The following is a 27,616-nucleotide window of genomic DNA, read 5'->3' as shown; positions in this document are numbered from 1 at the left end:
CTTACCATCTGACATTCAGAAACACTTGAGAGTTAGCACAATGATCAACAAATTATCATGCCCGTAGCTTGATCAAAAGGACAGATCTGAATCTAGGTAATGATTCGGAGGGAAAAGTGAGGGATGAGATCCACGTAAGGATAGAACAGCACAGCTCCACTACCTCCAGGTCCGCGGACTTACCTCTGGAATTCCATGGCAGAGAGGACTGTGCTTCCTTCCTCACGTGCTCATTGTACCAGGCGAGCTGTAGTGGGTGTTCTTTCCTGTATTCAGCTCTCGCCTGTGCTCTAGGTAACTGGGAAGGGAGACTACCATCATCTCCTTCCCTAACTTGCTCAGACCAACGCTTGCACCTTTCATAAAGCTACCGTACTTGCCGATCTCTGGCCTATATGATCACCAGATGCCTAACCACCAATGGACTAGGCAGCTGCTGTGCGGACAGCACCTGCCAAGCTGATGTGAACTCAATCTCGTAGTAGCTCCTTCGTGTCTAATTAAGGCACCTGTAGCAAGGCTAAGTCAAAGGTTATCTCATACGTGCCTCAGCTTTGGATCTTTCGTCAATCAATCTAAACCATTGATAGGACTAGCTAAGATGATGGCAGCTGTCAACTGTCAACTGTTATCCGTCACGCGCGTCCATACCATGACGCCCGGGCTGACTTTGATGTCGGTCTCAGATCTGTTATACCCACGGATCGTTTTCTCCAGCTTCAGAACGATAATGTATGAAAAGGCAAAGTACAGCACTAACACTGAGCCCTTCTAGCCGAACTGATAGAGGGATGTCCAAAAAGAGACAGTGCAGTTCTTGTCTTATGCAGTCCCGTCCTATTATGGTCATCTGCTGAAACTACAATTGGTACTTTTATTCTCAAGTTTAGGTACGGATACTTGTTGGCTGTTAGGCGCTCAGAGCTGGCGTCGACGCCACCGCGTTTACTTACCATGGACTATCCAAATAGCTACAAGAGGCTTGGTCATCGCTCAATGCAACCGTTACTTTGTCTTGCGTTCCGTGCCGTTTCATTAACGGGAACGGCGCTGATTGGCACAATCACCGACTTGCGTTGCACGTTTCAAAGAGTCGGTAATAATTCATCGCGTGCTGAAGAAACATCATCAGCAACGCGCACCTCTCCTCTCCAATGTTGCACTGAACATGATTGTGGTGCCACAATTTTGCTTTTTTAGCTCAAATACTTGTCAGCCCTTTGCAACTAGTTTCATTTCTGACTCGCGTCAAGTCACTTTCCAGTCTCTTTGTATATCTGGGCATTGCCCACGATTTACAGCATACATACAGTACGGGTACTGCACCAGTGTGGACTGTAGTGGTGCAATGTTCACTCGATTCGCGAGATCCCCATGAACCCGGAGCCTGGGTGAACAACTAGACCACCAGGTTAGCACACACTGGTCGAGTATTTGGTTAGTTAGCTACGCACCATTTCTCACATTCAGTCAAGTTACTAGCCAGCCTGCAGTGTGATTCGTTAGGTTACGGAAATCGGGGCCTTTTTCCTGCGCTCTGCTCTGACCGGCAAACGAGTCGGGCCCAACTTACCTACCTAGAATCTATGACATGTCATGTCGTAGGGTCCTGTGTCTGGGTGCTCCATAATGATACCCTGTGATTCAATTGATATGAGCGCGTATCAAAGTCCGCTTTGCCGCCCTACGCTTCCTCATTTACCGCTAGTCCGTAACTAAACTCCGATGCTTGCAGCTTGGAGTCTTACACCAGACACTGTTGTCGTGATTGTCATTACAACATCTATTCCCACAGAGAGTCACTATTTGCCTGCAGAGTCGCAATTCGATGGTAGTTTCTGGGCCGCTGTAGTAAATTCAAAGTCTATGCTTAATAACTTGAACTCAAATCGAGATACATCGCCGCACAGACTCACCTGCATTGTTTGTCGACAAGCCGCCCACCAGCCATTGGATCCTGAGTACCTCCTTGCATGAGTGCGCCAACCAGTTCCACGGACTTGGTTCAGTTTTACTGTGCATGGACCCTATCATTGCAGCGGCTTGATCTCCTTGCTTGGCCATGTTTCACGACATTGGAGATGTCACTCGGTCCCGAACTGCTGGTTTGTATATGTGCATTTTGGACACACGTCCAATACCTAACGAACGGCTTCTGAGGGTTGCCTTTGGTTGACTTGTAGCTAGCATGTTGGGCTCCCTCCCTGCAAGAAGCACGATGACCATTGGGGTAACCTGCTAATCAAGCCTGCCCAGAAGTGAACCAGCTGATAAATATAACCAATTAAATGCAAATCTGCTATCTCTCACGAGGGGAAAAGGGACAGTGATCTGGAAAAGATTACCCCAGAAGTACAACAGTAATAAATAAGACCAACACTCGACAGCGTAAACTACAGATCGCCGGCCACGAGGGACCAGGTAAATTATACCCGCTTGACGTAAACTCTAAAACCCAATTTTAAGTTCAAGCTACCAAGATACTGTGAGAGAAAAACCTGACCACCAATTTAGTTAGGCTCAATACAGGTTTATACCGCTTGAGAATCTGGATGGCTACTAGGTAACAGAAAAGTTAACTTCCTAAGTCTTAGGTTATAAAAATAAATAGCCTAAAGGCTATAGTTTTAGTAGTATAAAATGACCTACTAATTTCGTCTCTTATGTTCTCAGTGGCCAATTTTTCTGATACCCTGAGGGATGGTTCTGACGTCGGTAGATGTCAACTGATTACCCGATCGATGTCAGATTTGGGGCTTGTCAATTACGTTAGATGGCATATGAACACGTCAGACTGTATCTGTCTAAATCCATGTGTGGCCAGTCTATGCTAGTCAATCAAGTCGAATCATTCAAGTGAAGACTGAGATTATCGTTGAAGTTGATCCTCTTGAAGGGTACCCAAGACAACAGACAGTATGGGAATGGGCTTACAGTGAGCCTAAGCATCTTATGCCAGAGTTGGTCAGAATATTGATTCAAGAAAACAAGCCTCTTCACTTCTTGGAACACAAATGGAACTGTTGATTAAGCCACTCAGAAAGTCCATGCAAGGAACTGAAGTCTCCAAGAATGACCCGTTGAATATATCTTCAATAGGACGATGATGACCATCAAAATTGTTAGGCTCTTCTTAATCTGATACCGTTACAGTTCATCCTAGAGACAAGGGCTTGGACGTGGCAGGAGATCTGCTGCAGTTTCAGCATGTGAATAATCCATCGATGACATAGTCACGAAAGACTCAGTAGACTACTTAACTATCAACCAAGATTTTGTCTCTCTCTTTCTGAACCTAGCACCACCTATCGCGATATGCAGTACATGTCAGACGACAAGAACACAAGAAGTACACAGGCATGTTGCATGAGATGAGCTATTAGATGATCCCTAGCCAATAGTCAAACCTCTCATACAATAAATCACCGTTATGAGCGAAGCCATTGTTTAACAGATATTCTTGATATCGTTCTTCTACTCCATTGCCTATGTCCTACATAAATCCATTCCCTCGAGCTTCATACGCGTGATGAATCATGCTCGCTGTGTAGACAAGTGGCCATCGATACGTTCCATCTTCATGTCCCCCTCCTCCCATTTAGAAAACCCAAGTCTTCTCTATTCCACGATTTCCTGTTGGTATTCCTACCACTCCTTAAAAAGGTCCCAGTCTATCTATCATGTCCCAGGCTCACCCACACAGTCGCCCAAAAACCCGCTGTAACCAATAAATGCCGCTGTGAAGAAACTCCGGGCTGTGCTCGCTTTTTGTTCTTTCTAAAATCAAAACCAATCCTTTCTAGAACCCAGTGAAAGAAGGTGCCAAGTCGATTATGGCAGAAAAAGGGGAGGAAGGCGTGTGTGCTTCCTCGAAAAATAATATTATATGTTGTAACATCGCAGAACGGGTCTGCCTCTATAACCAATGGCTTAGTTGTCCAAGCCATACGGCAAAAGAAAAAGAAGAGGAATTAAAGGATTCGAGGGTATCAAGTCATAAAATATGCCAAGTTGCGATCGTGAAACAAAAAGGCACAAATTCTAGGCATATAGAATTTGTAGTCGTAACGTATTAAAACAAAGCCGGTCGATAATCGGCCGAAAAGAATAAATGCGGTTGAAATGTCGTTGCACAGGATTTGGTGTTCTATAACACAGCATTAAATAATGCAACGCTGGCGAGAGTGAGTGTCAACCCAATCCAAGAAGGCGCAAATGCATGTGCAACGTTGGTTTCTTCTGGGGGCAGGGTGCCGTTGACGAAATCCGGACCGCAAAGAGTGTTGACTTGTCGAGCTGCGGCCTCGTATGTAAGGGCAACGGGTTGTGAACGATCTTCAGATGCGGCGTGATAGATGTTCATGGTCTCTTGCGTGCAGAAGCCGCATGAAGGGTTGGTACTGCCAGGCAGGGTGAGGTTGTAAGGGAGATAGTAGAAGTAGGCGTTGGCGGCGGTTGTGGTGTTTGTAACAGCGTTGGCATAGCAGTACATGTCGTCCTGGGGGGTTTGCAGGCAGGTGGCCTTGTACATGACCTCGTATGATTTCAAGCCGTTTAGAAACTGCTTGACGACGCTGTTGCCCGATTCTATCTCGCTCTTGCAGTTTTCGGATGTTGTAAGGTTGCGAGCTGCGGAATCGAAGAAGTCGGTACAGTACGTGACATTGGCGGCGCAGGTTGCATCGAGAACTCGCACGATACTAAGGAGTTGCCTTTGAGCTTCAAAGAAGCCACGAGATGTCTGGGATGCTGTTAGGGGTTGTGATCTCACAAGCTTCCATCAACTCTCAACTTACCTGGATCATCATTGAGAGTGGGTAGCATGTTTCGTAAGAAGGGTCGGAGAGAACGCTGTTGAGGAAGGCGGGACAGTTGCTATCATCGGATGTAACTGAGAGTTCGGCAACCAAGTTTCCGTCAAAGGCTTCGGGCAGAGGTGTACTGGTTGAGGCGGCAGTTTTGGCGGCACGTTGGATGGAAACTGTGGTAGGCTTGGATCCACTCGCAGTCTTGGAGGGAATTATAGAGTGAACAATTTCATCGTCGTCTTCTTCATCTTTGCTTGATTCCTTGCGCCGGTGTAAATCTATTCGTTTGACGGCAGGTATGCGATGTCTATGTCGAAGTGAAGACGACAATGTCTCAGGTCTCGCTAGGACTGTGGAGGTAAGACATGCCAGTAGCAAGAAAAACGCCAAGGCTATCCTTAAGCGAGGCGCGGGGGAGTTTGATAGTCTGGGTCGAATTTGGGCCGTGGAGGCAGATCGTGATGTTGAAGCCATGATATCGAGCGGAGGGGCGAAGTCGGCCAAGAGGAAATCCGGGTGGGTTTTGTTTATGTACAGATACTGCGTCAATGATGACAGTGACGAGGCTGTACAAGGTTCAAGTGAATTGGCAGCACAGACAATAACAAGATTGAATGTGTTTCACTATGATGGACCCGGAATGACACAGAACAAGGTAGTTTAGTGTCTGAGCAAACGTTTGCTGATGAAGCAGAAACTGTAGCGAATGCAACAAGCAAAGAAAGAGAATGAGAGAAATGACCGTATTAAGTGAGCAGAGAGAGTAATAGTTGGTGGTTAGGGTGGATATATTTGTTTGTTTTATTAGTGTTGTTGTTGTTGCATTGCGTTTCCAGTAGTGGTCGAGTAGCAGTAGCGAGTGGATAGATTAATGAGAGTTGGTTGTGGGTTCATGCGAGGTCCAAACTGTCGAGAACGAGCGTGATGCAGTGCTTGAGGCAGCGATTGCGAGATTGGATTGGATGGCCAGGGGTGGGAGAAGTGAGATGAGATGAATTGGATGGCCCAAAGAATTGGTTGCTATTTGGTAGGTTGACAGATACTTTTGGCTTACACGTATTGGGTGGTGTATGGCAAGGTTGCAGTGACTTTGGTAAAGACGGAAGGTCTCAGTGCCAAGGATGCAATTATTGATTGGGGAAAAAACGAGTGACTGATTGCTAAAGATGCAATCGATGTTGAAAACGAATGTGGTTGAGCAGTAGGTAGGTCAGAAGTAAGGAGTGTGTGTGTAGGCTGTAACGGTTTGGCGGGTCTAGAAACGAGTGATCGACGCGACCTGAGGCTCAATTGTAACATGAACCCGTTCTCAGCTGAAGGAACGAACGGCAAGGCAAGGCAAAGAAGCGCGCAAAAAAAAGGAAAGGAAAGGAAGAAGGAAAACAAGAGGGCGATCTCACCACTTGATGAGAGATTGAATTGAGTGGAGAGAGCTTGAGAGGGCCTAGAGGAGAATGACAGGGGATAATCAATAGTGACTCCCCCCATAAGGTTAAGCTGGAGGGGGGCTCCGGGGGTCTTGCCTTGCTTGTAATGGTTAATGCTACTCCGTAACACTTGAAAAGAAAGAAGAAAAAAACATCCATTGGAATAGCTTGAAGGCAAGGATAATTAAACCCTCTTCCGAGGCTTGCAGTAGTGGCTGTTTAGCGTGACGGTTTATTGATTGAATCCTAGGATGGTCTATGTTTGTACGTGTGTCACGTCGTGAATCGACAGGATACTACAGCAAGTACTTGATGACATTGGTGATTGGAAAGGCCTACGGACATTGACAATGGATTGCGTGTCAATGGTTCGTTAGAGTTGAGAATCATTAGTCTGAATGGTGTTGTAGTATCACCGTCACTATCACCACCACCACGGACTACAGAGACCAGCTCCACAAGCATCTACAACCCAAGCATTCAATCCTGAATGTTTCATGCCGGCCCGTCTACCGTCTACCGGTGCTCTAGGGAGAGCCCATTCTCCGAACGGCACTGCACTGCATACGCATACATGCAGCTACATCACGTTCACGTTCTACCTACCTTGATCTCTCTAGCATATTCCCCGGGTCACACATGTCTGTTCAAGTCAGCCCATGTTCCTAGCATACGTATACCGCTAGCTATAGTACCGACACCTAAGAGAACGACCGGACCTTGATACGTAGGTGAGCCGGCAACTTTCAAGAAATCGGAAAAGGGGAGGGGAGCCCGGCTTGGACAGGCCAATTTCGCTTCCCCATGGCGGACCAGCCACCATTGGTAGCAATGGTAGCATCTGTTGGCATAGCCACAAAAATAGCATAGACATCTAGCCGTCAAGTTGCATTACGCCATGGATAAGTCGATAATCCATACGGGTCATCTTTTTACTACGCCTAGGTAGGTAATCACCTCATTCCAGTTGGCTCTAACCCCTACGGATCAGTTGAACGCCGATGCATGCACACTTATTCTCACCGTTTTGTTTCGATCCCTCCACGTTTCGTTTCTTTCAACTGACGGTGACAGCGGTTCTCAGCTTCAGGGCTACCTTACGCTGGAACTATAGGCACTGCCACTCGACGGTTGTTCAGGTGAGAATAGCATCAAACCATTGACCCCTCTACTCTGTACTGACTGACTCTACGTAGACAGACTAAATCTCCACTGGATCCGTCTAAAAAGGACATGGAGCTTGCTTCTCGCGTACCTTGCAGAATTGATGGCTTTCCGTTTAATTTCCTTGCTTCTATCCAATCATAGACTCTGCTCCCCTGCCAAGAGATCCCTCCTGGCTTAGGCTAAGCTAGACGTAGGCTGGACTAAACTCTGATGCGATAATTAAAAGTGTCAACCTTTGTTCACACGCGACTGTCATTATTGGTTCTCATAGCATTTGAAGAGTCTATTCAACATCTTCTGTCTCTCCATCAAATACCACAATCAAGACAAGAACCCCTCATTCTTTCTTTCTCAGCCGCGTGGCATTGGAGAGACAATCAGAAACAATGTCTAAAACAGTCGGTGACCCTCATCACCAAATTCACCGTTATCCCCGCTAAACCGTTCAACCAAAAGAGGCCGCGTCTACCGTAGTTCTCTTCTAACCAGTGCTAACCCTAATAGCCAACTTCTGTCACTATCCGCTGTTCCCTCTGTATGGACCCGTTCAGCCATTATCGTCGTTTAAATGCTGTGCTACCATTTCCACGACTTTGTCCCACAGCCAACAAACTCAATCTATCGAGTCTCTCAGCTGTCATGGTCGAGACCGGTTCTTCATTCCCTGCCGTGACGATCAATGCTTCTTTTGGTTGCCTCTCCCTGTCTTCCATGTGTCCTGGATAGTACATTGACCTGGGGCACTGTAGGAAATCTGTAAGACATAATAACTGCTTCAAATCACGCTGTCTTAGAATAGTTCCTAGGCTGTTTATTTCTTGCATCCCAAAGCCCAACGATCGAGATTTCTGCCATGCATCCCTTGAATTCAACACGCGATAACCATGTGGCTGGCGCTCTATCACTTCGAGACTTGGCGTTGATCGACAATCAATCACAGTGTAACAGTAGGATATTCAGTCTTGAAAAGATTGAAGAGAGTTGATTGATCAGATGATACACATCAGGTATTATAAACAGTAATAAAAATAGATAGCCCCTAGATAACCCCTGTGTTCCTTTCTAAAGGGAAGGGCATATCACATCATCTTTTGACATCCATCAAGTTGTCGCCCCAACGCCAGTACAATGCATGCAAAGTCTCCCAAAATTTTCTCCCAAATAAAACACATGTCTCTCTCTATCTCTGCTTCTCAAGACTCTGCAGATTGACCAACTCTGCATAGCGTCCGTTCTTCTTCATCAACTCCGTATGTGTTCCTTGCTCCACGATACGACCCTGGTCGAACACGTAGATAATATCAGCCTTCTGGATGGTACTGAGACGATGCGCCACAGCAATGGTGGTTCGGCCCTTAGCCGCCTTGTCCAACGCTGCTTGTACAACATGCTCAGACTCAGAGTCCAGGGCTGATGTCGCCTCGTCAAGGAGAAGGATCTTGGGATCGCGGATCAAAGCACGCGCAATGGCGATTCGCTGCTTCTGACCACCAGACAGCAGTGCACCCTTGCTACCAACTATGGTGCTGAAACCCTCGGGAAGTGACACAATGAAGTCGAAAATGTTGGCTTCGCGGCATGCAAATTCCAAATCTGCGTCTGTGACGTCCTCGCGGGGAGTACCCAGAAGAATATTTTCCTTAATGGTTCCTTGGTACAATGTGGGTTCCTGACTGACGAGCGCAATGTGTGATCGGTAGTCGTTGATGTTGAGGGTGCTGATCTCGTGGTTGTCAATATAGACACCACCAGAGAGGGGGTCGTAGAATCGCTCCAAAAGTGCAATTGTGGTACTCTTTCCACAACCTGAGGCTCCAACAAGGGCGATGTACTGTCCAGGTCGCACTGTCAGGTTAAGTCCACGCAGGACAGGCTGTTCCGGTCTTGTTGGGTAACGGAAGTGAACATCACGGAACTCAAGAGTGCCTTCAACCTCAGGCAGGCGCTCGCCCTTGTCTGACCAAGTATCGACAATGGGCTGTCTATCGAACAGCTTCTTGAGTTCTCCAGCTGAGTGGTGAGCTTTGCCCATATCAGGGGCAAAACTGAAGATGGTACCGGCTGATTGAGCGCCGAAAATGATTGACATGAAGCAGAGGAAGAACTGGAACATGGTGTATTCAAGCTTTCCGATAAGGGTACCGCCATACCAAAAACCTAGCGCGAAGCAAGCAAATAGCAGGGACTGGGAAGCAGCATAAAGCAGGGATGACTTGAGGACAGAGATTAAACTCTTTCTTTGCTGGATAGCAAGCGAGTTCTTGTATTGGTTCAGGACATCTTCCTCTCGTGTCAGGGCTGCCACGGTTCGGATGGCAGAAATGGCCTCAGAAGCGAAACTAGCCGATGAGTCGTAGGCGGCCTTGGAACGACGTTGGAAGTGTGCAAGCATGTAGAAACGGAAGAAACCACATCCCAAAAGGACGGGAATAGTCGAGATACACACAAGCGAAAGCTTCCAGCCGATGGCCAAAGAGACAACCATGGCGGAAACAAGTGTAGTGATAACCATCAACAGCGTTCCGAGGGTCACACCACTCAGACCAGCAACGTGAGTTGTTTCAGTTGAAAGGAATGAAGTGAGGGCACCAGAGGTGTTCTCGTCACGGTCAAAGAAGGCCACGTCCTGGCGAAGCATAGTCCTGAAGGCACGGTCTCGAACTCGATGCACCAATCGCTCAGAGCATCGAGCGAACAAGACACCCTGGATGACAAACGCCAAGAACTGGACAATGGCAAGCATGAGATACATGGCACTCCAAAAGTCGGAGTCTTTCTTGACCGAGTGGCGGTTGTTGTCGGTGATAGGCTGAGACAAAGTGACGATCTGTTTGGCAAAGAAGACTGGATTAAAGTTAGCAACGCTACGAAATATCCCTTGAAGAGCGAAAGGGCTTCAACTTACCAGCTTGAGTAGGGTTACCTCCACCGCAAACAGCAGAGAAGACGAGACCCACGACCATGAGCTTCCACTCGGTTGTGTTGAAAGAAGCAACAAGCTTGATCAGAGTCCACATTCCGTATTCCCGTTCGTCCTCGGCCTTGTGACCTTGGAGGGCGAGACTAGAAGCAGATTTCGAGGTGGTAGAGCGGTTCAACTTGGCGGCGATATCGTCGTTAGGGTCGGCGAGTGTGGCTGTCGCTTTCTCACTGGTCATCTTGCGCATAAGCTCAACTTCCTCCTCGTCGATGGCAGCTTGCTCCTCGGCGGTCATTTCTTCTGCAGCAGCAATGTTCTGGGCCGAGACGAGCTTGTAGTAAGCAGTCTTCTTCTCAAGAAGTTCATTGTGAGTACCCTGCTCCACGATGCGACCCTCGGACATGACGACGATGTTGTGAGCATCTCTGATAGTTGACAGACGATGAGCGATGGTGATAGTAGTACGGCCTTCAGCAGCGTTTTCCAGAGCAGCTTGAACCACGCCCTCGGATTTGGTGTCCAGAGCGGATGTAGCTTCGTCAAGGAGCAGAACTATAATCATGTTAGTTGATACCCAATCAGTAATAGAGAGTCAATAACTTACTCTTAGGGTCAGAAACAACGGCACGGGCAATAGCAATTCGCTGCTTTTGACCACCAGAAAGGAGAAAACCTCGCTCTCCGACATTCGTCTCATATCCTTCAGGTAGGGCAGACACAAAGTCGTGGGCGTTGGCCTTCTTGGCTGCTTCGATAACCAGTTCGCGTTGCTTTTCCTCGTTTGCGGCCTCATGGGCAGTGCCAATCAAACCGTGACGAATGTTGTTGAAGATGGTGGTACCAAAGAGCGTGGGTTCCTGGCTGACGAGAGCCATTTGCTGACGCAACCATCGGAGGTTAAGCTTAGAAATATCATGTCCGTCCAGATAAACAGTGCCCTGAACAGGATCGTAGAAACGTTCAACCAATCCAACAATGGTACTCTTGCCGGAACCAGATGCGCCCACCAGAGCGGTAACCTTGCCGGCAGGGATATCAAGACTCACGTCCTGCATGACAGTGACTTCAGGTCGAGAAGGGTAGATGTGCTTAATGTTGGAAAGTCGAATGGAGCCCTCAATTTGCTCGAGCTTCTGGCCTGCGTCGCTGGACGAGTCGAGCGGTGATACTCGGTCGATAGTGTTGAAGATCTTGGCAGCAGCCGCAACAGCGTTTGTAAACGCCTGAACATTGGGGGCAACGTTACCAAGGTTGAATGCACCAATCATTGTGGCCATCAAAATTGTCAGGATGTTGGAGAGGCTGGTTTCGCCTTCGACAAGCATCTTGCTGCCCTGCCAGAAAGCCAGACCATAGTTGAGGTAGAGGACTAGCATCATTCCGGCGATCATGCAGGCAATAGCTGACTTGACACGAAAACCAAAATACTCGGCATTCTTAAGATGGGCGTCGTACTGGCGAGCCAGACGCTCCTGGGTTCCAAAAGCGACGGCGTTGCGAATAGAGCTGATGACCTCATCCGCAAGACTACCACCATGGGCGTAAGCTTCCAGGCTCTGCTTGTTGTACTTGAGGATAAAGGTAGATCCACCGCCCATGTTGAGGAGGAGAGCAATGACAGTTGAGAAGAGAATCAGAGTCAACTTCCAGTACTTGATGAAACCAATGACAAAGGCGGAGACGAATGTCGCAACAGCAGCAAGAGTAAGGGAGACCTTTTCAGAGATACCATCCTGGATGAGATTGGTATCGGATGTGATTCGAGTAGTAACTTCTCCAGCGCCGAGCTTATCGAAGAAACCAATGTTCTGTCGCAAACAGCTTTCGAGGTAGTGTTCGCGAATCTTGGCAGAGATGTGCTCTCCGGTATAAATGAAACCACAGGTCGAGATGTACACTACAATAAACTCGCCGATACCGAGGTACACAAAGTACAAGACGAATTGAACCAATTTGTCATTGAATGCGCCGGAGCTCAGACTTCGGTTCACAAAGTAGTCCTGGAAGACGCCCTGGAGGTTACCAAAGACAACAGTCATGAGAGGTAGCGCAGCGCCACCAGCAATAGCGCAAATACTGGAGATTATAATAATGATGATGTCGTTGCGCGAGGCGTATCGGTACAAAACAGCGACGCCTTGCTTGACTTCTGGACTGACGACTTGGCGTCGCAAAACCTCGGCTTCATCTGAAGGCAAATGCTTGTACTGATCTTGGATGAAATCGGCTTTGGGAGGAACCACAATTGCTGAATCTGCTTTCTTTAGGTCCAGCTTTTCATTTTCGGGGTCGCTCAAGTTTGGTTTGTCCTGGCGAACTGCATCTTGTTCGGTTGAGCCACTACGGCTTGAGGATGATGGTCGCGAAGGGTTGCTGCTGCTTGTCGCAGCAGCAGTCTTTTCCGACAAGTCGGCCATGGCGATTATGATTTTATTGTTCTTGGACCAGAGCGAGGATTTAACAGGTATCGAGTTCTAAAGGGGTGAAGAACACCCTTGGATGTATTGGCGACACCAGTATCAGTAGTTGTAATAGACGGAGCCGAGGTCGGTGCCGATGTTGTTAAAGATGTTTCGGTCGTTTCGTTTGGTTTAGATAGAGGTCGTTTGGTTAGAAATAGACACAGAGTTCCATGGGAGGGGTGTCGTTCATGTAGTGTTCGTTATCCGCTGTTGATCAAAGTCAGATCTGATCAGATCATGGCAAAGCAAAGCAAAGCAAAGCAAACCCGTGTTTGAGAGTTGAGAGCACCAACAATTTATTTAAATAACTTGGACCAAGACAAGACAAGACAAGACCAAGACCGTCGAGTCGGACTGCCTTAGCGTACCTTGCTGTCGGACGGAATACAAAAAGAGGACCGGGAATACCTGGTCTCCCCACTACAAGATGCAGCAAATACGCTACTTTTCGCCGCTTGCTGTGCGGTGACCCTTGAAGATTTATGGGCCTACCTCTGTAGAGTGTACTGTAATGTACAGAAGGTCCTCCCTCCATCACCTATTCCATCTGATGAGCCCGTAAGACGGAGCGGACTTAAGGATCTTTCATTATCTTGGCTGTCCGCAGATCGATCTGTTTCCCGGTGGATAGTAATCAAGTACTCTGTACACGCATACATACATTAGTGACCCTTTGAGTCATCTCACCGAACACATTCTGACTCTTGGTTGTCACCCAGTGTCTTGAAAGCATGGCTCGGACTTGTGCAGAAACCCGACAGCCCGTAATTCAACAACATTTTAGAGGATCTACTCAGCCTAGACCCTAGAGCACCAGGTCGAGGTCGGAGTCGGAGCCAGAGCCAAATAAAGGGCTCTGCACTCTGAATCCTGCGCTTACTTTTCTTCTACTCCACTTGGATTTGAATCTCCTGCCTCTTTCCAACCAAGCGGCTACGGCGAACCCTTGTCCTGCGGCGTCGAAACGTTTTCCTTATTCGGGAAGAACCTCCCGGATATCTCGCGATTGGCTCTCGCTTTCGCTTAGATTACTGACATTCTTCAGTGGAGAGTTGGTTGGAACAATGGAAGAAATAAGGCCGCCCGGCTGTTCGGCAAACTTGGCAACCACCATGTCTATGTCTACCTGTATCTGATTGCATGCCTCGCCTGTCTGTCATGTCGGTTAAATAAAATACTCAGTTCTGCCCTCTAAACGATAGCGACCCGAACACTATGAGTCTATAGTTCGCTCCACCGTTTCAACCTGGGATATTGAGCAATATCTTCAGCATATTCAACGCCGTATGACAGGGGCTAGTATCGCCATAGCACAAACCGTTGTGTACCGTCTTCATGTCACCTCGATGAGGTTCGAGTATCGAGCCCATCGTTGTACAGTCGCAGTCGCAGTCACAATCACAGTCGCAGATCGAGTGCACACAGAGACAGAGACAGAGACAGATTCTCAAACCAGAGCTAGAGCTGTCCCTCTCTCTCCACGATCCGATCACAGAATAAAAAGAGACAAGTGACATACCTAATCTCGTTTCAGTGGCTTGTTCCAATCCCATGTCTGCCCCAAGTCCGGAGGTCGGAAGTCATTTACCCCCGGCCTCCGACTGTCAGTCAGCATCTCACTGAGTCGGGCCAATTTTTAGTGCTGTCAGCATCTGAGGCTCAGCGGTCGGGCCCTCCCGAATCCGAACTCCGGGCGTTGAACCCTTCTGTATTTTCGTATCAACTGCGTGGCTTTCTCGTGCTGACCACCACTCACTGTTCTTATCAAAACATCGTATGGTAACAAATGAGGCCATAGAACGACATGTCGTTATACAAACGGTGCATCGCTACACGCGATAAATACGGTACTCTTTGACTCTAACCAGTTAACCAGTCCTCGATTATCTTTCAAGACAACGTAACAGTCGGTCTGCAAAATCAGCCCTAGTTGCCAAAACTCCACCTCAATCATCCTCTTGCAGGCTATGTACTCTATACATATCATCTTTCAAGCATTCCTTCTGCGGCTCAAAGTCCGAAGGATTATGGCTGATGCAATTTTTTTTATATATCAGCCATTCTCTGCTACTCCGAGTACGAGAGTGAAATTCAGGGACTTTTTTACCCCTTGTACAACTCACTCATCACCGCTGATTCTTACATGGGTTCACCTGCATTCAATGGGTCTTTCTGCACGTTGATAGTTGTTGATCTGCAGCTTACACGCAGTGACTACGCAGCACGCACTTGACTCTGATATCCATGCTTTTCTCGTCCCTTTTGAGAGTGTATTTACCTGATACAATGGACAACAGCACCTGAACTACTGTAGCAAAACTCCAGTCTCATATTGATTACACTTGTACAACTTTGCTCACAGATATGGAGCTTGTTGTTTCAACCAAGATCCTGTTTCAAATAGATAGCCAACCGTCGAGGATTCCTTGTAGCACAAGAAGCAATTAAAATAGCACCGGCATTCTCCTAGCATACTGGCCGGTGGGAACACTGCGTGCATGCTCAGGAAGTCTCACCGAAGCTGTAGGGCTCGAGTATCAGTTGAAGCACGAGCCAATATGATCGACAACTTGTATTCTCAAAGTGAACGAGAGACTTGATTAATCCGACACTAGTTGAATATGTCCAAACACGACGTTATAAACGTAACAGCATGGTAAGTAAGTGCCTGCGAGTTCTGCAGTGTGACGGGCAGAAACTCTATATGCAGCAACTGGTGAGCATGTGAGGTGGACGACCCATTTTACATTATCAAGTCCTTGGTCCTAACAATATAGAAAGGTAGTCTACACACGTTGCGAATAATAATACATACCTCTATACGCGTTTATCAACTCTCTGCACTCCATCATGCTACCCTGCCCATGGAAACATTCGTGAATGATCTAGAACAATGAACCCCTCCAGTGGGTCTCAGTATGTCCAGGGTCTCAGTCATGCAATGACGGCATTTTTTGTTTCTTCCATGATGGTAGTAAATGCATCATCTTCTTCACCTTTTCTTCCCAAAGAAATATTGAATACATAGACGTGTCTTCTTGTTGACTGACAAGCTTCAGCCATTCAAGATCGTATGACATTCTTAAAACCTTAGGCAACAACCAAAACGTGCTGTTCGTCTTCTTATTGGGTGGATGCACGCTTAATCAAGGCCCAAGACAGCAAAGCAAAGCAGAGTCGCCACATCATCTCAGGCTTCAGCTTTCCCAATTCTTATCGCCACGGGCACGTACCAACGTTCTGTCCCGTCTGTCGTTCTACTTACACACTTCATTTCAACCCAAGACCATCATCAACTTGAACTCATATTATCAGCCTTTACTTTCAGCATCACACCAACATCGATACTGGCACATCGCCATAGCGCAACACGGGTAGCCTCGTCATCATGATACCCATTTCACTCGCCTGTCTTTTCGCACTCCCAGCTCTCACGCTCGCTGCTCGCCCAAAGGATGCTATAAAGCTATCCGATGTGAAATCTCTCACTCTCCGTGGCAATGGCGCCATGACGAACCATCGCCGCGTCGGTGCCATTCCCCAGCTGCGCTGCGTCTCCAAGAAGGCCCTTTGTGAAATCTACGACATGGATGTGATGCGCTGCACCAACGATGGCGCAGGTTGGGGCGACGAGGATGTCCAATGGAGCTGCACTGCGTCACTTCCTGAGGAGCTCAAGCTCACCACCACAGATGTTATCTGCGAAGGTTACAATTCTCCTGATGATCCTTATGTCCTCAAGGGTAGCTGCGGTGTCGAGTACCGGGTTGCCTTGACGAGAAAGGGCGAGCGTCGTTACCCCAACATCGCCAACGGAGGCTGGTTCAGCGATGGTCGCGGCGGCACAGACTGGGGAGCCCTACTCTTCACCATAATTTTCGTTGGTGTGCTCGGTTGGATTATCTACTCGGCATGCTACAGAGCACAGGAAGCTGGCACCAACTCCAACCGACCTCGACGTCGTGGCGACGGTTGGTCTTCTGGTGGATGGGGTCCTGGTTGGGGTCCTGGTGGCGACGATCCTCCCCCTCCATACCCCGGAACCAAGCCCTCATCTCAATCTAGCAACTCCTGGAGGCCTGGTTTCTGGAGCGGTGCAGCAGGAGGAGCCGCCGCAGGATATCTGGCTGGCAACCGCAACCAAAATCGGTACAATAATCACAACGATGGCTATGGCAGTTTCGGACGAGGAGGGTCAGGAATGGGTGGAGGATGGGGTGGTCGCTCAGGATCCTCATCCAACGAGTCTAACCGTCACGAGAGCACTGGGTTTGGTTCAACCAGCCGAAGATAGATTGCCACCCGCGAACAACACAGAATATTTGATTACGAAATTGTCATTGATAGCATAATCGACGCTTTCCATTATCCTGCTATTTCATACAACGTTTCTCAGCCATGGCCCAAACCATCTCCATCAACTACAAAGAGTATATACATGCGTGCAACGATTTGTATGGGATATCTCGCTGCGCAAGTTAAAAGTACACGGACGATTTTTCCAAGAGCAACCAGCCATCTAGCCCAGAGAAGAAGAAAAGCGTCAAGATTTGCTATTCAGATCATGCAGCCAACGCCATCTGCCGAAATGTACAAGTGACGGGGTCTCTAATGCCTGAAAAAAAGGTATAGAACGGATGAGCAATGCTTGACGGAAGCTATTAGTGAAGAAAGAGGTATCGCAGAAAATATCGTGGAGAAAGGTGGCAAGCTAAGTAATTTCCGTAGAGCCTTTGAAGCGATCAATGATGAACGGGCATAACGTCCATCTTATCAAAGGCGCGGGAACACGTAGGACATTTGCGCATGCGATTGCTGATGCGATCGTCGACACATTGGTTGCAGAACAAGTGGCCGCATGTCTTGAGGGCCGTATTCTTGAAGTTGTTGCGGCAAATAGTGCATAGAGCGAATGTCTGGTCATCAAGTTAGCAAGGTATCCACAATCAAGTCGTTCGTTATTCACTTACTCGAAGCATTTCCTCTTCCTCGGAAGAATTACTCAGGGCCTTGTTCTTCCAGTTGTCGCGATCCTTCTGTGCATGCTCAAGTCGCACCTTCATCTTTTCGACCTCAGTTTCTTGCATAACATTGCGCTCGCGAACCACAGCGGATGCGGCGTCTTTAGACTTGACCAAGTTGGATAGATCAGAAACTTGCTTGTTGAGCGACTCGGTACGGCGGACAGCGTCAAGACTTGTTACTTCCATCTTCTTGTTCTCTGTCATCAGAGAAGCATTTGATTGCTTCAGATCGGTCAACTGTTTCTCCAGATTGCCTAGAAGCACGCGGTTTTGTGATTCAAGATCCTTGAGTTGAGCAATGATTTCTGAGCTCTTGCTGTTCTGGTGGCGCAACGATCTTATCTCGTTGTTTCGCGTATCCGCATCCTTTCGGGCAGCAAAGTATTTCTGGTCGGCCTTGCTCTTCTCCGCAATTAAGATCGACATGCGCTCTTCTGTAGCGCTGAAGTCCATTGCCTTCCTGTGAGCGAGTTCCTTCATTTTCTTGTATGCCTTTTCAATGGCAGGCAGCTCCATGTTGATCGAGTCGAAATCCTGTTGCAGCTTTGTGTACTTCAAGCGAAGCTCCTCTACTGTTAGGGCCTCGATATCCGGGCTGACCGCCTGCTGAGTTTCGCTCTGCTGGAGCCGTGAGAGCTGTGATTCGAGTGCCGTGATTCTGTCCTCCTTAGCAGATGCTAGCGCCTTCACCTGCTCAACCGATGCTCGTTCTTGATCCAACCTCGCCTTGTGTTGTGTCGTCTCCGCCAGCAGCTCGTCTCGGGCTGAACGCACTCGGGCAAGATCCTGATCCCGTAATATGATCTCGGACTCGAGCTCCTGAGTCACTTGATTCGCATCTGCTTCAAGCATAGTCCTGAAAGCCGTTCGCTCTGCTTGTAGCCTCTCGGCCTCTTCTCGCAGTTGCTTGTTTGTGGCCTCGAGTGTGTTGATACGTTTGATAAGATCCTCGTTCTGGTTCTTGAACTGTTTAAAGACATCGGTTCGAATGAAATCTTCGTCGGTTAGGGTATCTCTCTTCGCCTTGAGAGTCGAATTTTCGTCCTGCAGTGCCTTGATCTCGGCCAGAAAAACATCTAGCTGTTCCTTTTGCTTAGTAGCAGCCGCAGTCGCCTCCTCATACTTAAGCAGTAGCTCGCCTGAGTTCCCATTCGTCTCGCCAGAATCGGTATTAACATCTCCAGAGGCAGAAGGTCGAGTGGCATTAGCGAAGGCTTGTTGTTCCATCTTCTGGACCTGAGAACTCTTTGCGCGGTCCAGTTTCTTCTCTGCTTTGAAGTAACGCAAGGTCGCAGCGTTGAGCTGTTCTGAAAGTTGATCCTTCTCGGTCTTGAGTCGATCCAATTTGGCGAAGTATTCCTTCTGGGCGGCCAGCAAGCCAGCAACCTTGCTCTCTAACTTGGCAGCATCGGGTTTAATGCTGCCTCGTGAAGAAGCCAAGCGTGCAAGAATCGCTTCAGCTCTCAATTTGATCCCTTTGCCCTTTTCGGATAGATGTTTCTGGAAGTCGTGGAGGTCCTTAAAACTGACGCTACTCAGATATGGGGGTTCTGGTAGCAGGTTAGCAAGCGCACAATAGCTGGAATAGGCGTCGTACCTGAGGGCGTTTGCGAAGTGACACCCGAATCTGCGAGAAGAAGCTCCATCTCGTCAAGTACCTATACCGATGTTTTAGCTTTGTCGGAAATAGTGGGGATCGAGGTGAGGCCAACCTGTCGCCACCAAGCATCAATTATCCTCAGGTGGTCATCATGATGGACGGATCGTTTATGAAGCTCTTCGAGGCGTGACTCGTATGTTGAGGCCTTGCGACTGTACTCTTGCATCTGACGATAGATGGCGCCCTTTGTATAGGCCTGATAATCGGGTCAGCGAGGTTCGTTCATACGTCGAGCAATTTGTGTCATGTTTTTGGGTTGATCGGAGTGGTTTCTCATTGATGCATTCGTAATGCACTTGGGAGCCGACTACTGCTGTCGCACGGAGCAGGCTAGCATCATCACTGGCTTGGTGAGCATTGCCGTCCAGGACCATCCCGATGAGAATGGCAAGAAGCCTGAAAGAAATATGCATGAGAAGCAGAGTGAAGAAGGAAATGGGCGGTCAAGCACCCAGGCAGTCGTAATAGGAAGAAGATGTTTGTCGTGTGACTTACCTCAACCCAGCTTTCCTCCTTCATGTCAAGGGGGTCGTCCTTGGCCTTGGAGCCATTGACAGCAACTCTCTTACTCGGAGGGGCTATTTCATCAGCGCTGCTGATGGCAGGCCGCTTTCTATCCTCCATCTTGGCGAGTGTAGATGGACGAGGCGAAGCAGAGGTAGTCGTGAGAGGCATCAGAAGTCGCGTGGTACAGAGTAGAAAAGCGGACGCGAAGCCCAAGAACAGCGACGGGTCGGTCGTGCGAACGCTTTGAAGCCAAGTCCCGTCGCGAATAGAGACGTGCGAACGGTCATCAAGCGGTTGCGCGGGGAAAGCGTGTTGTGATGATGGAACGTTCCCTCGGGCCAGGAGTTGAAATTTCGAAGTTGAGTCGCAGTCCAAGAAGCGCGGCGGTCTCCACCTCAAAGGGGATTAGTGTCGGTCTAGCCTCATTGGGCCTCGGTGGGTACTCTGCTATCTTTTTCATTCACCCGCCCGCATTTTATTCTCAGTCCCGCCCAGTGCGCTCGCTGCAGATAATTTTTAATCTCAACTTTCTAAACCTCATGGTAGTCGCAAGCCAGAAATGTCAACCCAGTCACCATATTACAAGTCGCATACGATACATGCATAATAATACGCTCTCGCCATGAGTTCTATGTTCAAAAAGAAAGGAGGGCCTGCCTTCAAACCAAAGATCCCCGCTGCTCGACGCCCCGCGGCATCAGTACCCTCACAACCACCAAAACCGTCGCCTGTTTCTGCTCCTCCACCGGTCTCCGAAGGGTCTGAAACTCAGTCAACTACTCAAGAATCATCCGCGTCTTCGTCAACGAATGAGACCGTAACCGCACCTATCGAGCCCAAACCTCAGGATTCTCATAAACATGATGGCCAGCCTCCTACCCCGCCATCGACAGAACCAGAGCCCGCAAAGCCCGATGACGTTGCCGTAACTCAGGAAATCTCGCAGGGAAAGTCGCCTGGTGAATCCCAGCATGGCGCAAATACCGAGGATGTTTCTGTTCACACAGAAAAGACTGCTGCGCCGGTTGCGACTGCAAAGGCCCAAGAATCCGCGACTACCCAGACACAACCGACAAGCGAACATCAGGATCAGTCACCAGGCAGTGAAGAACCTTCTCTGCCGCCCAATGAAACCCAGTCGAGTGACATAGAAGCTGCAGCCTCTCCGGTGCTCCAAACACCCACTCCTGACGACTCGGAAGGGCCGAGTGGGACTGAACCTTCAACGACGCCTTCGCACCTAACAGACGGCCCCGATGAGTCACAACCAAGGCCTTCGGAAGAAGTGCAGAAGGCTACAAAGCCGACACGGAAACCACGGACCAGGAAGCAGGCCACCCAAGCAGCCCAAGATGAGGCTGGCGCGGAAGAAGGTGCCCGGCCCAAGAAGCGACAGAGGAAAACTGCCGAGGACGGTGCGACGCCTAAACAGCCAAGAAAACGCAAAGCGGCAACGGAAAGCGGCACAAACACTCCTAAAACCAGAAGGGCACGATCCATGACTCCAGAAGACTCTGAGACTCAGTTGGTGGATCTTCAGAAGCTCAAGATGGCCGACTTAACCAAGGATCTTCACATTGGTAAGAAATTCAGCAGGCACGACGAACTACGGGAACGAGAGCGACGGGCCAGGATGAAAAACAAAATCGGCACCGACGTAGAGCGCGATAGTTCAGCAACACCTGAGACTAGTGGTCAGGTTGAGAAGAGTGGAAGTCCGGCTGCATCACCGGCTCCTCCTGCGCCTGCTCCTGCTGCTCCTTCAGGACCACAATTCCGCATTGTGGATGGACAGATCGTGATTGACCAGAGCTCGCTGTCCGTGGATCGACATGCTCGAGCGGCTGCAGCTGCCGGAGATATGGAAACTGTCGAAGAAAACGACTTCACTCGCCTCATCACCAGCAACTCGTTCATGAACACTTCTAAACTCAAGGGGCCCAATATTTGGACCGAAGACGAGACGGAGCTCTTCTACCGCGGTCTATGCATGTTTGGCACCGATTTTGAGATGATCTCTAAGATGTTCCCAGGAAAACAGCGCCGCAACGTGAAGCTTAAATTTAACCGTGAGGAGCGCCACTGTCCTAGGCGGATAAACGCTGCCCTCATTGGCGAGAAGACAGTCAAGATGAACATTGACGAGTACAAGGCCTTCACCGGGAGTGAATTCGAGCCAGTGGAAGCCATTGAAGCCGAGCAGCGCAAAATCCAGGAAGAGTACGAGGCAGAGGAGAAGCGCCGTGCCGATGAGCAGGCCGAGGCCATGCGCAAGAAACGCGAGGAGCTTTTCAAGGATGATGAGGACGGCGACGCAAAGAAGAAGAAGAAAAAGAAGAAGCAAACAATCATTTACGGACTCAACGGCGAACCCATCGTTCAGGAGGAATAACGAAAAGGGTTAGGTCATATACCAGACCAAGACAAAGATCAAGGTCAAGTCCAAAATAAGGGAGAAAGGGTCACGCGGCGCAAAGGGAAATAGGCATGATACCCACAGGGTTTTTTTGGTGTTTGCTAAGGTATGAAATCAACGGTTACATGGGATCGGATTGGAGAGCAGTCTCTACAGAATATTCATTGCTCATAGGTTAGGCAAAATGCACTATCAAAGTTGGTCAAACTGGTAAACATGGAACTGGAGACGAGTGATTTGAAAGGAGAATTATCAGCTGTTCCCATACGTAGAGCAAAGCGGAGGCCCGGATATTCCCAAGGTCGAAGCTGATATCGTATTCGTGGACCTCCAGCATGCCCGACACAAGACTGATATTTGAATCAAGTCCTTGGCAACCAATTGGTTTTAAATTTCGTCAATTTCATCAGCTATCTGTGTTGCCCTGCGTTTGCACATATAAATGCCAAGCAGAATTCCCACGCCCTACGTCAGCGCATCTCGTGAGAGCGTCGCGACTCTCACCAGGACGTCACCATGGTGGTTATGGGCCCAACGCCTCATGACTACCCATATTATTTTGGGAATGCCTAGTTTTGTTGTATTTCCTCCACTGATAATCGTAAATCGCATACATGGTATTTAGCCCCAACCCACACCTAGTTGTTAGGAGCAGGCTCGTCGTCCTCCGGTTGGTCGAAGAGGAAGTTGGCAGCGAGCTCTTCGTTCTTATCACAGGCAAAGTAAGCCTGGATCGCGGCATCTCTGTCGAATCCGAGACGGCAAAGCTGGACTGCGTTAGAATCATGATAAGCTTGTTCGGATCGGAAAATCTTACCCTCTCAATGGCATCACGCTCCTCCTCGGTAACTGAAATAGCCTGAGCTCCAGGCGGCAAAGGGACGTCGTCGTCGGCATACTCGCCGAGAAGCTGAAGGAATTGGTCGGGATTTGAGGCGATCAACTCGGCGAGTTGGGGGTTACCGGCACCAAGCTGCTGAAGAATGGGCTCAAGCATTTGCGGTTGTTGCTGGACAATCTGACGGAGTTGCTGGAACTGGGCGTTGTGTCGTAGAAAGTCGAGGTTACCTAGATCACCGCCCTGACCAGCAGCGGCGGCCGCCGCCGCTGCAGCCGCTTCGTTGCCACCGCTTCCTCCTCGGGCATTGGTGCCTCCATGCTGAGCAGCAAGATCGAATAGGTTTACACCACCCTCCTCACCACCTTGAGGAGCGGCGGCAGCGGGCTGAGATGGTTGGGCAGCATGAGCGGCGGGGGCAGCCTCGCGTTGTTGTTGCTCTTGTCGAATGTTGTCGGGAATGCCCTGTGGTCATTGTAAGTCATCACAACCCGTGATATTGAGAAACATTTAACAAACATTAAGCAGGTACTCGACAGCACGGTCGGGGTTGTTGAAGGCAGCCCGCATGGCCGCCTCGATTTGACTTCTCTCGAAACCCATAGCCTCCATATTCGCGATCGCCTCGGTACGCTGGGACCCCATGGCCAGGCCCGAAGGCTCTTCGGATCCGGCATCAGCAGATCGCTGAGGCGTGGGTGTGGCGGGCACAGCAGCCTGCTGGGATGCGGACTGCGCAGGAGCAGCTGGGGCTGCGGGAGTGCGGGTAGGAGGAGCGGCGGGTGTAGCAGGAGGAGCGGCGCTGGATTCGGCAGGCTTGGTAGGCTTGGGCTATCACGAAATGTCAGTCATGAATTCCTGTCACTGGCAATGGTGTTGCAAACCTTGTTCACCATGCAGACCACGAAGCCCTTCTCCTCGATATTGTAGGATCCGACAGTTTCATCGTCCTTGAGAATTTTGCCTTGGAACTAACGTCAGCGAGCTGTGGGTCGGGATGCAAGAAGTCGTAGCAAATACCAGAGTAGATAAGCTTCTGCAACTGAGGTTGCCATCCCTTCTCGGCGGAAATCTTCTCCTTGACGGCGGAGATCTGTCCTGGGTCAGCTGGGTGAACGCTTTGCGCCGACAGGTGAAGTCGTCAACGCGGGGCAGACCTACCAGCTCTGAGGGCTCGACATCGAGCGTAAACTTTTGCTGCTTGAGATCCTGCAAGAGACTCGGTTAATTCCCGTAAATTGGAGGATTAAAGCGACGTGCTGGCAATGGAGAGATCAGGCCAGCAGCGACGCTGCATTCATCCGTGACGTACTTTGAAAGTGACCTTCATGATGGGCGAAGAGTCTGCCGTTGTTGTGTAAGGTGGGGAGGTGGCAGGTGGGAGGCGAACGGCGACCTGGGTTTAGGCGGATGGATTCGTCTCGCTTCGGTGCAGGCTTGAGCCAAGATGGTTTGATGTCGAAGGAGGAGACTGTTGAGTTGGGAGAGAGAAAGAGGAGGAGTGGAGGTTATTAAATCCTTCAAATTCTGCTGTTTAATGCAGAAGAGATGAAAGCTTGGATGTAGAGTTTAGGTAAAAAGGTAGAGGTAGAGGTAAAGCAATAGCCTGCGTTGACGTTGCAAGTCCAGTGTGAGTGGTCACTGAGGGAAAAGGTGGACCATGACCCTGTGAGTTGAAGAAGGTTGCTCAGATATGATTTGACCTGAAGGAGCTTAGCGTCAGTTTGTCAGCCACTCCAGGCTTCCAAATGACCAGGTAGAAGCTGAAGGTGCGCGTACTTGTCTTTCTGCCTGAGAATCATTATCGTCCCTGACAAGACCTGCGATAGTTTAGTGCGGATATACTCTGATTAAGCTACCTTTGCTCTTTGATTTTGAATTTTGAGGGATATAAATAGATTTGTTTTTCCTCGTCATGAATGTTTATCTCTAGGTACTAAGGTTAAGGACGATCGATCTCTCTAAAGATGTAGGCAGTACAGGGATGATGGAGACTCTTCAACACCATGACGTACCTTGTCATTGTACGGATACCAGAGTGATGAATATCTTATTTGTCTACTTGGTAGCAGAAACATTGGTCTCCTAAGTCGTAGGATATAAAAATAATTAGTAGTTTCAGAAGCCTAATGTAAATAGCATAAGCTGACCTAGTAATTTCGTCTCTTATGCCTCTAACGGCCAATTTTTATGGTAATGAGGTTTGTGTGTGAAGAGAGCCGAGACTAGTGAAACCTCGATAAGACAAAACAGTACAAAAAATCACTTCACTAATCGGTACACTCGTTATGTTACTTTATTTTAGATTTGTTTTGTATTGATTTTTTCATCTCTTAATTCTTCTCTACTTAAAGCTTGCAGTTCGTCTCTGTCGTCCATCCTCGCGCCTCAAGCGCAGAGGGTTCCTTCTTGAAGTCAGTCGTTATAAAATAGCGCCTCGCTGTGATCCCTTTTTGGTATACTTGTTGTGAAGACAATCCCACCCATCTCTCATCACTCGCTCGTATCTATACAGTAATAAACAATAAGAAAATGGAGTGCCTTGTCCATATCATAGTTGCCCGCTATGTTCGTTCCCGTGGTTCCTCCCATCTAATTTTTGTTCTTTTTTCTTGTCTTTTTCTTTTTCAAATCGTTAAACGTTATGGGTTGTTGTTTCGTGTGTGCTTTCATTGTCCAACTTGGACTTGCGGTTATTATAATCAGACCAACTTGATCGAGAGCCAGCACCCATCACCCATGTAGGAATGGGAGGTGTGATGGGTCGCTCAGCCGAAGATAGTGAGTCTGTTTCCTCTTCGTCCTCCTCTGCAATGCTCTCGCGCTCCTCTCTGCCAAGGGGACTCGGGTGCACGGACACGGAAGTAGAGCGCAGGGAGCGCACACTCTGGCGGTGTGTGATGACCTGCCCAGCATTGGGCGAGGCTACAACAACAGTGCCAGGTGTAGCCATGGGAGGAGGCGTGGCCGAGTCGGATCGGAACAGAGGGTGAATGTTAGACTCGCCTAGTGCTGGCTCAGGGAGATCTGCCAGTTGCTCTCGGCGAATAGACACAGGACTGTAGCTGCGGCTTCTCCTGCGAATTCTTGGGGGCTCAAGAGGCATTTCTAGTGTGTTTGAGGTTGATGTCCTGCTTGGTGTAGGGCTACCAGGGATTGTCTCGAGGAAGTGACCTTGTGTCTTTTGAGGAGGTGTTGTTGCTTCCATGACGACCTCGCGGGCATGAGTGTCGACGGAAGATGTGTCCCAGGTATCGAAAGCATCCTCGCTGGACTGGTAGTTGACGGAATCAGCAGTGATGGGTCGACGGATCTCGCTGGAGGAGACGTGGCTCCTGACGGTGGCAGATCGGATAGCGTTGGAAAATTGAGCCTTGATGGAGCTGGCGGTGCCGGACCTGGAACGTCCACGGATGGATGAAGCAGGTGTGTGAAAATCGATCGAGTTCCTCTTTTGAGTCAAAGGGTCGGCGGTATGGCTGTAGCGCAGCGTCTTGAGAGATGACTTGGATCGGTACGAGGGTAGACCTCGACCATCCTCGAGGCTGTGCAGAGAGAAAGCATGCTGGTCACTTCGTCGTGTGAGGAAGAAGTGGACAGACAGGAAACCAGCCTGGAATATGAAACCGAGTCCGAGAGCAAGTGACAAGCCGATGAGAAGGGTGTTCTTGTTGGCGTTGAGGAGCTCATCCTCCTTCTCGAGAGTTGATTTACTAAATTGAATGAGTGTGGCTACTGTTGAGACGGTAGCAAAGAGAATAGTGAGAACGGCAGCACCAAAGTCAACACCAAGACATCTGGTTGACCAGCTGCGGAAAGATGTTGAAGGGTACGTAGAGAGGAACCACCCGATGATGACAAGGGTCACAGCCTCAAGAGCGACGGATACTTGTGAAAGTGTTCGACCACTTGACTCCTTGGGAACGTGGACTGTAAGAACAACGAGAACTGCCATCACGGCGGCTGTTGCCAACAAGGCCAGAGCGCCCAACGAAACTGATAAAGTGCGTCGCATTGTGTCGATTTTTTGCAAAAAGTCTGTTTAGGTAGTTGTCTTGCAGAGCACCAGTACGATGGCTGGTAGGAGGCTAGCCTCGAACTAACAGTTCGTCGGTGTTTGCAAGTCGGAGCCAGAGCAGTTGTTATTCTTGTTGATATTCTGTAATGATTGTAATGTTGTTGGATAGCACCGCATAATCTACCCCTGGGTAGGTTTTGTCGATCCTGATCGGCAATGGAAGTGAAAGTCGACGATGGATCCGAGATGATTGATAGTAGTTGCTATGTAAAGCTGGGCTGAGAAAACGAGTGGATGCCCGAGCAGTGTATAGTATAGTTGTAGATAATCGGACAACCCAATTGCCAAAAGACAACTTTTGTTATTGAC

The 27,616-nt window shown here is 49.0% G+C and overlaps 8 protein-coding genes across 8 annotated transcripts; 2 read left to right on the top strand and 6 right to left on the bottom strand.

The window, feature by feature from the left end:
• Nucleotides 1-1,085: 1,085 nt before the first annotated feature.
• FGSG_06773 (uncharacterized protein) lies at nt 1,086-2,064 on the bottom strand (the record flags this gene model as incomplete). The annotated part of the gene is made up of 6 exons (XM_011328120.1): nt 1,086-1,162; nt 1,311-1,399; nt 1,455-1,487; nt 1,574-1,584; nt 1,749-1,756; nt 1,917-2,064. 6 exons carry the CDS (start codon nt 2,062-2,064, stop codon nt 1,086-1,088), a joined length of 366 nt encoding a protein of 121 aa, XP_011326422.1.
• Nucleotides 2,065-4,147: 2,083 nt separating this feature from the next.
• FGSG_06772 (uncharacterized protein) lies at nt 4,148-5,282 on the bottom strand (the record flags this gene model as incomplete). Its single annotated transcript, XM_011328119.1, has 2 exons — nt 4,148-4,741; nt 4,797-5,282. The coding sequence occupies 2 exons, from the start codon at nt 5,280-5,282 to the stop codon at nt 4,148-4,150; spliced, it is 1,080 nt and encodes a 359-aa protein (XP_011326421.1).
• Nucleotides 5,283-8,582: 3,300 nt separating this feature from the next.
• On the bottom strand, nt 8,583-12,739 carry FGSG_06771 (multidrug resistance protein 1; the record flags this gene model as incomplete). Its single annotated transcript, XM_011328118.1, has 3 exons — nt 8,583-10,246; nt 10,308-10,874; nt 10,927-12,739. The coding sequence occupies 3 exons, from the start codon at nt 12,737-12,739 to the stop codon at nt 8,583-8,585; spliced, it is 4,044 nt and encodes a 1,347-aa protein (XP_011326420.1).
• A 2,698-nt stretch (nt 12,740-15,437) lies between these two features.
• On the top strand, nt 15,438-17,078 carry FGSG_06770 (uncharacterized protein; the record flags this gene model as incomplete). The annotated part of the gene is made up of 3 exons (XM_011328117.1): nt 15,438-15,440; nt 15,674-15,700; nt 16,149-17,078. 3 exons carry the CDS (start codon nt 15,438-15,440, stop codon nt 17,076-17,078), a joined length of 960 nt encoding a protein of 319 aa, XP_011326419.1.
• Nucleotides 16,022-20,092, bottom strand: FGSG_06769 (ubiquitin-protein ligase BRE1; the record flags this gene model as incomplete). The annotated part of the gene is made up of 5 exons (XM_011328116.1): nt 16,022-17,700; nt 17,755-19,358; nt 19,406-19,466; nt 19,521-19,664; nt 19,964-20,092. The coding sequence occupies 5 exons, from the start codon at nt 20,090-20,092 to the stop codon at nt 17,527-17,529; spliced, it is 2,112 nt and encodes a 703-aa protein (XP_011326418.1). The 3' UTR covers nt 16,022-17,526.
• A 505-nt stretch (nt 20,093-20,597) lies between these two features.
• Nucleotides 20,598-22,367, top strand: FGSG_06768 (uncharacterized protein; the record flags this gene model as incomplete). The annotated part of the gene is made up of 1 exon (XM_011328115.1): nt 20,598-22,367. One exon carries the CDS (start codon nt 20,598-20,600, stop codon nt 22,365-22,367), a length of 1,770 nt encoding a protein of 589 aa, XP_011326417.1.
• A 422-nt stretch (nt 22,368-22,789) lies between these two features.
• FGSG_06767 (uncharacterized protein) lies at nt 22,790-24,790 on the bottom strand. Its single transcript, XM_011328114.1, has 7 exons — nt 24,542-24,790; nt 24,391-24,438; nt 24,250-24,322; nt 24,114-24,193; nt 23,749-24,060; nt 23,209-23,694; nt 22,790-23,158 (listed from the first exon to the last, which is right to left on the bottom strand). Exons 1-7 carry the CDS (start codon nt 24,557-24,559, stop codon nt 23,030-23,032), a joined length of 1,146 nt encoding a protein of 381 aa, XP_011326416.1. The 5' UTR covers nt 24,560-24,790; the 3' UTR covers nt 22,790-23,029.
• A 1,074-nt stretch (nt 24,791-25,864) lies between these two features.
• FGSG_06766 (uncharacterized protein) lies at nt 25,865-27,244 on the bottom strand (the record flags this gene model as incomplete). Its single annotated transcript, XM_011328113.1, has 1 exon — nt 25,865-27,244. One exon carries the CDS (start codon nt 27,242-27,244, stop codon nt 25,865-25,867), a length of 1,380 nt encoding a protein of 459 aa, XP_011326415.1.
• Nucleotides 27,245-27,616: the final 372 nt, after the last annotated feature.

This window comes from Fusarium graminearum, chromosome 4 (genome assembly GCF_000240135.3).
Source record: "Fusarium graminearum PH-1 chromosome 4, whole genome shotgun sequence".
Taxonomy (NCBI): Eukaryota; Fungi; Ascomycota; class Sordariomycetes; order Hypocreales; family Nectriaceae; genus Fusarium; species Fusarium graminearum.
Note: the sequence above shows the minus strand (reverse complement) of the source record. Positions and strands in the feature narration are given on the sequence as shown.